Genomic DNA, 9744 nt, shown 5'->3' with positions numbered 1-9744 from the left:
TTTTTGTTTATTAAATAAATATTTATTTAATTGATTCCACAATGTAATCAAAGAAGCTAAGACTAAAAATAATTTAGTTTATAGGAAAGTAAATCTCTTAACAATAAAATATTTACAATACTAACAGTCATAAAACATTATATATATATTATAATTAAATAATTTAATATTTCGTGTCGAAATAATAAAATGACTTCGATTTCTGGTAAAAAAAAATTTACACTGATTTTACCAGAAATTTTCATAGATTAAAGCAAAATTTTGTTTCGCTTAACTTTTTGACTTTCTGACTTTCTGCAGATGATTTGATTGCTCAGTTCGTTAATTTGGCTTTTACTGCTTAATTCATTTATAATGGAAACATCCTTTTTCACTTCGTATTTATGTTACATTGCGGATATAGGCGTAGACAATCTCTTTGATCCTGACCATCGCGTGCAGCTTGTATTAGCCGATAGAAGCGGATCACTGCCTCGTTTGTCTTAGTCACTGGCTCCAATTCATTAGAATCGCTGGTTTGTTGTAATTGAGACATGAAAGAAAAAGGATAACATTTAGTGAATTCGTAAGTTAATTAAGAGGAAATTCTTGTATAAAAGTAAGCATTTAAATTAATTTCAAAATTGATTAAATTGCTCCGGTTTGGTTTGGTTTGGTTTGGTTTGGCAGCGTTTAATTAGTTCTGTGCGCGCGTGCGATGCTCGAGGGTAGAAAGCCACCTAAAGATGTTTTGGTTAATTTGTTAATTAATTTTCCATCTGTGCTTTTCAAGTTCAATTTTTTCTTGAGTTCTGTTCAAGGATTATGCACACAATCAGGTACATTCAAGTTCATTGTAGCAAATACAAAATGCCAAAAATAGCCTTAAGTGTTTCATTAAAGTTCATATGTTTTCGATAAAAAATCAATACCAACATTAACACGAATATCTGATACGAGTATACTGCATATTATATTCTGTATATATTATGAAAATGAAAATTACTTTAAGTGGATGTGGGGCATGTTGATGACAGGGTACATTTTTTTGTTAAGAATTTGTAAAGGAAATGTTAAAATGATGAAATATTTTCTTTTGCAATTAACGAATTACAATGCAATGTAAGGGAAAACGAAGAATTTGAGAGTTTGTGCAGCGAATCATTTAAAATATAAAAAAATAATATATCATATAAATATATATCACATATTCATTCATATATGTGAATATAATATATCACACATATGAGTTTAGGAATGGTACAAATGCTTTCAGGAAAGTTGAGAATACAATAAATATGACGTGAGTTCAAAGCGCCCAAACGTGTTCAGGAAGGTGTAGAATATAATGAAATATGAAGTGAGGTCCAAGCGCGTATCACTAATGAAAACATAGAAAAATTAAACGAATTGCTAATGCAAATAGAGGGAATGGAAATCTTTCTATTATAGAGAAATTAAACAAATTGCGATTGCTAATATAAGAACGGCCATTATAGAATTGGGTAAAAAAAAACACAAATATGTTAAGCGTTTTATAAAACGGGTTGTAATTTTTTATAATCGATTAAACTCTTCATATATATAAATACATAGATATTTTATTCATAAAATTTAACTACAATAGAGAAAAAAATTTAAGAAAGAATAGTAAGTACAACCATATAATATATAGCAATATATTCACTGAATTTTTCATATAACATATGTATACAACGGCAAATAAATAGCATATCAAGATGCATATCAAGAGCAAGTCTATAGAATGAAGAGAATCAACAGAAAACGGTATATTGATGTAATATACGATGGATGTTACAGAAAATCTTGAACTCCTGTTGCTTAATATAAGTTTATATAGTGAAAAAAAAGTAAATGAGTATACAATTCGATAGAATTTGTTGAAAACGGTGGATTAAGTATAGAATATGAATGGGGTACTGGCCTTCAACAGAGCGAATTGCTGCAACTATTGCTGATTTTCTGCGCTGCTGAACCCAACTGAACACAAGACACTTTGATCTTTAAAAAAAAACTGTGAGTTGTTGAGACAATCTTAAAATTAGACAAAAATAGAAGTCCCGAAACAGAAACCTCTTTTTGACACAGGTTAAAGTCGGTGATTTAAAGAGAATATGACAAGAAATGTTATCAGCTGATTGCAGAAGATGAAGATGTTCTGTTTCTTTGAATGGACTTATTTTATTAACATGATAGTGCTAATAACATTAGTTTTGTTTTTAATAAGAAGGGATGCCATTTTTAGTTAAAGAGGAAGAATCAAGGGACGTCAACTTTTTTTAATAAAAAATTACGCCATTTTTAGTATAAGAGATCATTTCAGGTATGTCAACTTTTTTTTAATAAGAAATGAAGTTCTTCTTTAGTAGAAGAGAAAATATTACTCCAGGTATCACACCAGTAGCCACTCTTCATTTATAATTTCGGAATTAAGATATATTTTTCATATTAATTTATATATAATCTAAAAATATGTGGATATCAAAGAACTTTATCGCCAAATATAATTGTACATCATCTTTTCGATGAGTGTTGAATAATGCATTTGAGTATATAAACGTAATCGACATGGCATCTGTCTAGTTCAGGATAGATTTGATTAAATTATCACCATGATTCAAGAGATTATTTTACGCAGGGTGGACCATTGTATTGTCGTTACAATCTTAGCGCATTTAAAATCGTTGTTTAGTCTTCAATGAAAGTAAATATAATACATGGAGGCTTGCGGTTGATTAATATCTTGTGGAAGGTAAGCTATCAGCATATTTACCATATGCTGTAAATACATATGTAATGAGTATGTAACTATAAGCGTTGCAATCTTTTTCCCATCATTCGCGCTGGGGAGTCAAAAGTAGTTCCTTTGACTGTTTTTTTACGGTAATAACCTGTCAGTAAACCAATTCTATGACACACAATATCTATAAGGCATCTCAATGAGTGCCCTTTTAAGAGCGGTCAACTTGTTTACAGATATCTGCATATCATTGAACTTTCGTTTCTTGTATTTGTATTTCTATATTTAATAAATAAATATTGTTTGTTCAAATTGGCAATAATCATTTATTTATTATTTTTCTCACTTAGTCATTCGATTTTTTTTTTGATATTTTTCAATATAAGACTTACTGAAAGGTGTCATTCCCGCTGTAAGACATCATAGAGAAATTAAAAATATTTTGTTAAACATCATGTAGCATTTCATTTACGCTTGATGACGTCTTACAGTGTGCTGAGAGCCGTCATTGTTTAAGGTATTGAAGCATATCAATCACAAATTGTGGGACTATAAAAGGTAAAGTTGAAGGTATTCAATGAAGAAAACTCATTTCATTATTGTATTAAATTTTCCATTTTCCATTTTCCAAAAGCCGCGAATGCTTTGTTGAGCGCAAACATTGTGTTAGGCATTTGTAATGCTTCGCTGAATTGCTTTATCGATTTCGTCTCGATTGCAGAGTTAAAAACTGAAAATGTTGTCATTGTCATGGCTCATAAAGGTCTTACTTTTATCGCATTTCATCACTACACAATCTCACAGGTTGTTAACATGGTTTTGTGCAAATCTGGGAGCATGAATATAATAAACTTATTTGATACTTCTATTAATTTAATTTTTAATATTTATAAACAGTTTTGCATTTTGCAAAGGTAAAGGTGCAATTCTTTCATTTACGCTTAATGCATATGTCGTGTTTGCATACTCATATATTCAGATTGCAGTAAAGCATAATTTTCAGTACTAAAAATTAAAAAGCGTAAATTTGCGAAATTAATTTTGAAAGCCTTTTTTCAAAAGTTCATCATGACACAAAGCAAGTAAATTGCATTTCAGTACGATTTTTTGCTTTGGTGCAATGCGTTTAGTCAAGTGCAATAAGAAGTGCAACTGGAGTAACAGGAAAACTCACTTCGTTAGTGCATTTGTACTCCAAAAAGTGTCGTACGCTTTGGTCTGTCAAAAAAATGCGCTGACATAATTAGAGCAAGTTTCTTGGCTAATATCGCAAACTTCAAGACTGTCAAGAAAGTTTTCCAAACAGCTGGCGTTAGGAATTTCAGGTGTAATTACGAAGAACCAATGTTAATTTGTAGAGAGCATGGAGTAAAACATAAAAACTTTATAAATAATATTTTTTACTGAAAAAGTTACTTGAGCAAGTATACAATGTTGTTATTACTAAGAATGCAACGGTTAATAGTTGACAGAAATATGAAATGCGTAATTGTTTGGTTTCACTAAAATTTATATAAAATAATAAAAAATAAATTATTAGAGATTTTTAATTCTTTTGTTTTTATGAAATTTAATATATTTACGAAAATTTATAATTATCATAAAATATTAATAGTTATTCATTATGATGTCTGAACACCATGAAAATCTCACTAAAACAAGATAATAGTTTTGCGGTTTATATTAAGTTTTTCATTGTGGTAAGTTACAATAGTTTTATATATTGAATTCTTACGATTAATTTATATTATTAGGTTTTAAATTTCTTTAATTTTTCCTTATATTTTATATAACTATCCTAAAAAATATAAGTACACTTTTATACTATAGTTTAGGTATAACCTTATCTTATGAAATAAAACAACATATGAAAATATCAATCACGAACAGCTCAATTAGTTAAGAATGGGGTAGGGATAGAAGAATTTGGACTTAGACTTGAAATCTCTAATTGAAAATGCGACCATTTAGCCGAAATTTTGGTGACTGAAAAAGAGTAATATGGATCAATAGTTATTAATGCAATCAAGTCTCAACGGTTAACAACGAAAAATACTAGAGAAATTAAAGAGAATATCATAATATTATCTTATTTTTTAGATTGAAAAAAGAAGAATATGCAAAGAAAAGTACTTAGTTGTCCCAGTGGTAATCTGAAATGAACAAGATAAGTTTTGAGACAACCTATTTGCCTTATCTGATACCAAATAGCGGATACAGACCTATAATTAAAATCAATAAAATAATTATTTAAATTTAATGAAAAATAACTTGGGTATTTGAATATTCTAGTTGTCGTATTTGATGGAATAGGAACTCTATCAATACATTGATAGATTGAACAAAGTACAAAGTGTGAGTACTTTGAATCGACTTGCAGATATTGTAAAGATGAAGAGGAAGTAAGCGCCGTGGAGGCTTAACACTACGGTGTTCAAAACACAACGTATCAAGATAATCCGCCGATAAATGCTCCATTGGAATTACCTTAGAAATACCGCTGGTACCAATGAAGAAATTTGTGTAAGTCATATCTTCCATTTTGGTAAAATGTGAGGTCTACTGTCTCTGCTACAATTTTGGGCTATAGCACCTGGTGGTGAATACGCAACTCTACACCGAATGTGAACCAAAACTGAACATTCTTTCCGCGTAAGTTTAGGTATTAACCAAACTGCCACTATGGATCCAACTCCAAATGGTCAGTCCAGCCAAAGCCCATGATTCCCTTAGTACCAGATAACATACAACTCTGGTCAGTTAACGCAAGTGGGGCGGATCACCATGTACACTTCTTACACAAGTGCCGGACTGGCACCGGGGGATTTCAGTCACCTCTTACGAGTGGCAATCCTAACAAAGTACGAATTCTGTGTATCTGTAAAATCTGTGAATGAAAGATGCCCAGTACTGATGATTAAAGAAAAAAAGGCCGGTTGTGTTTAGTCTTTAGTTGAACAGAAGAATAAGCTTTGGTACTACTAAAATCAATCAACCAGGAAATAAATCAGGAATAAATCAGTTTCAAGTTTCCATTCCAAAAACAAAAATATGATTATTATTCGAATATAAATTAATTTTATAATAATAATGTATATTTACACACATAAAAGGAATTTAAAATTGTATTAAATTAACCAGTTTTCAAATTTCTCAAAAAATCATTTTCACCATAATTCTAGAGATGGTGGAACATTGTATTGTCGGTACAATCTTAACGCATTTAAAATCATTTTTTAGTCTTTAATGAAAGTAAATATAATACATGGTCTTTAATATCATATTAAAAATTAACAAAAAAATTGAATTAACCACGTTAAGTAAAATAAATAAAACACTTTTCTACGCATTTCACCAAATTGATTAATTTTCATACGAAATTGCATACAAAGAGTTAATATTGATAATGGCATTAATTTGCAGAAATTGTACTTTTGTGAATAATTAGTTTCGTAATCTTACTTTCCAAACAAACTCAACTTGAGGGCATACAATCGAAATTGCAATTGAAAATAATTCAACAAGTCCTTGTAATCTCAACCTAATTGCTTGCCTTGCCTTAAACCTTTGTATATTGCAATGATGTTAGAGCATACATAGGTCACATATGTGAGTATGCATAGCATTAAAGATTTTAATGAGCTTTTTTCTTTGACTACTTACCGACTCAGTTCTGCTGAAACGAAGTTACTGTGCGGACTGTAACGATCCGGATCCTTGTACATGCTGCAAACTAAACGTTCCTTGCACAGGTCATCGGTCACTCCAAGCTGTTCAACTATTTTGTCGATTTTCAACAAAATCGGACTGTAAAAGGGGTCATAATTCTTCGGCATCAAAGGCTATTTAGAGTTGCAGGGTAGAATTAAATAAAATTAGATTAATTTCTATGCTACTGCCTTTTTAGGGAAATAAAATTAAATTTTTTATAATAAGACTACAACACAAACCTGACCGTCCTGCACAAAAGGTTGATTCTCCAATATCTTCTGTTGTTGAGCTATAATACGTTGTTCCGCCTGTATCCGCAGTGCTTCTTTCACTTGTGCAGTAAGTTCCGGCTAAAATGACAGGAGGAAAAATAACATAAATACAATTCTATCTCTTTTGAAGTGAATGCAAATGTTACAAAGAATTTTCATTAAAAGAAGCAGATGAAATACATTAAATAAGCAAAATAAACTACAATAAAATTTTGTGAAATTTGTCTGCATGTCCTTAAAAAGATATTAAAAATTTAAACCTTTAACACTTTGTTTTTTAATAAAAAAAAAGTTTTGTTATTAAATAATTTCCTTTCTTATTTAAATTAAAAAATGTATTAATAAAATTATTACATTTAATCCTTAGGGCTTCAGGTGGATTAAAATTGCAAACCACAATTGTAAATTGATTGATATTAATTAATAATATTAAATGAAGAATGATTTTTATTTGTATATAAAAATTTTTATATCATTTTATTTAATAAATTTATGAAGTAATAAAATTATAATTCTGTTCTGTATGTGCTGTTCTGTGGAAGCTTTTTACCCAACATAATTGTATCTCATTATGAAATTCGGTTTAATTCAATTTACAGATAATTCGGTTGCCTATCATATATGACGGCCATTCTCGCATTATACAATTACAAATTAAATTGATTTCATATGAAATCCGACACAAATTACCATTAAAAGCATTGCCTATGAACGTGTAAAAGATATTTATATATTAACAGATAATTCTGCAATTTCCATGGAATTTGTAATTTCATTCCATTAGTTTTGGCATTTGAACTATTGATAATTGATTTCTGTTTAAAATCCTTTAGATAACTTATCGAATAATATTATAGAATTATTTGTTAACATAGCTTTTATATTAAGTTAAATACATATTTGCATGGATTCCTTTAATTTCATAATAATAATATTAGTTGGTATTTTTATATCTCTAATTTAATATAAAAACAATTTAATTTTATTTAGTTTTATTTTTAGAAAATATTAATAAAGAGGTTTTTCGAACAGTAGTGAACAACTACAACAACAAAAATTCATTTTATATTATATTAATTAATTAAATTTATAGCTGAAAATATAGCTGTTTCGAGTATTGCCAAATACCCACCATCAGTGGTCTTGGAAATAATTCTTGTATTTAATTATTCGTAAATAATTTTTTGAGACTGCAAGTAGCAGGAATCGAACTCATGTCCTGCCAAATTTGAAGCTCAGAGTCAGCGCACCTTAACCAACTGACCCAAAGCCGTACTTGACTTTTTACTTTTTTTTTCGCATATTTTTCTGGAAAATATTAACATTTAATTCATTTAATACTTAGTAATATTAATAATAATATTAATAATATAGACAGAGCAAATCAATTATTGCCTACTGGTCGATATTTGTATTATTCGAGTAATCAACTGGTTATTGATGATTGTACTTTTGAAAATATTTTATTTGATGTGTAAAGTGTATTATTAATGTATTATTTTTTTATATTAATATTTATTTTAGCAACATCTGTAAAATAAAAGACTATATCGTGAAGTATAGTTGAAATGAATCCATGACCTATATGCTCTAAGAATGCTAAGTACAAAATTAATATGCATAGTACTCTCTCTAGGACAATGAAACCTAAGCATTATTGTCATTTATTCCATCTGTCCTTGCATATATGCTAAGTACAAAATTATAATGCGGAGTACTGTCTCTTTGTCAATAAAAAGTACCTATTATTGTCATTTATTCTTTCTATCCTTCTATATGGCGTATAAGCATAGATATTAACAGAATAATGATACATTTCGGGGATTGAGAAAAGTTTTTTATAAGAGACGTGCTCCTCTGTAAGTACCTGAAGAGTACAAACTGTATGAACTTTATTAAGGTGCGAGTATTGTTAATATTTGGTGATTTAACATCCAAAACTTTCGCCAGTTTGGTTTTGTCGTGGAGGTAAAATGCTATTCTACAATGAAGAATGTGTGTACACCAGTTATCGAACCAAAAACCTTTAAGGAAGTTGTGGTATAGTAATTTATATTTAGAGAGCACTTAACACGCCAGGTTTACACAGGAATAAAAAAGTGTAGTAAGTAAAGTGTATATAAAATTGTGGAAATAAAGTTGATAATTTCAATCTTTATATTAAAAACTTTTAAATAAATGTCATTCCTAATATATTCACATTATTTTCAATATAATATTTATGTATTGAATATGTCTTAGTCTTAAAATCCTGGGTGGCTCATCATAATAAGATCAGTATGAAGATTGTTCCCATCAGATGGAATAACAACATCTACTAAAAGATAAACGATAATAATAAATATTATTTGAAAACTGATATTTATACTGATACTGATATTTATACAGCCAATCATTAGCTTTTTCCTTATTTGCTTTTTCTTTAAAATGAAAACGGAATAGTTTCACAAGGAATAGGTTGTATTCATCCATTTCTGTGGTCCTTGTCTTATAGACAGTCATGGTCACGCTAAATTTGAAATTGTTGTTTCTAATGCAAATTTAGAAATTCAAAATGAGAGAAAGAGAGAATTTTGATTTAAATTTTGTTACGGTGACGAGGCTTATTGTTCTTCGTTGTTGTTTTACAGTAATGTTCTTCGTTACAGTGTTGCTCAGTAATCAGAATTTGCTCCTGTTATTTTTTAAATGTAGGCGTGTTAATACTTTCTTAAATAATAGTAAAAAAAGAAAATTTGTAATTGTGATATCGCTTTACTGTGACTATTTGTCAAATAATTGTCTGTATAACATGATCCCATATGCATTTGATCTTTTTTTTAGTTTATATTCTATATAAAAAAGTATAACAACATACAACACATACAGTATTTCAACCGCAAATATACCTAAAAAGTCGACCATGTTTTGTGGCGGTAAACTGTTAAACAAGCTTCGTTTTTCTGACTGTGTGATAACTTATCACTGATAAGTTTATTATGAACATATTTTGTCGAACAATGAAGTTCTGAAAAGTTTTTT

At 29.2% G+C, this 9744-nt stretch overlaps 1 protein-coding gene across 1 annotated transcript in view; it reads right to left on the bottom strand.

Annotated features, from left to right (window-relative positions):
- Positions 1-183: 183 nt before the first annotated feature.
- LOC119676222 overlaps positions 184-9744 on the bottom strand; it is a 10132-nt gene continuing 571 nt past the window's right edge. Inside the window, exons 2-4 of the mRNA XM_038087457.1 lie at positions 6691-6801; positions 6404-6582; positions 184-512 (exon numbers count right to left, since the gene is read on the bottom strand). Coding sequence (XP_037943385.1) covers positions 371-512; positions 6404-6582; positions 6691-6801 — 432 coding nt within the window. The 3' untranslated portion in view covers positions 184-370. The remainder of the gene's footprint in view (positions 513-6403; positions 6583-6690; positions 6802-9744) is intronic.

The sequence above is a fragment of the Teleopsis dalmanni genome, chromosome 2, assembly GCF_002237135.1.
Source record: "Teleopsis dalmanni isolate 2A chromosome 2, ASM223713v2, whole genome shotgun sequence".
Taxonomy (NCBI): Eukaryota; Metazoa; Arthropoda; class Insecta; order Diptera; family Diopsidae; genus Teleopsis; species Teleopsis dalmanni.
This window is presented reverse-complemented; position numbering and strand designations above follow the sequence as displayed.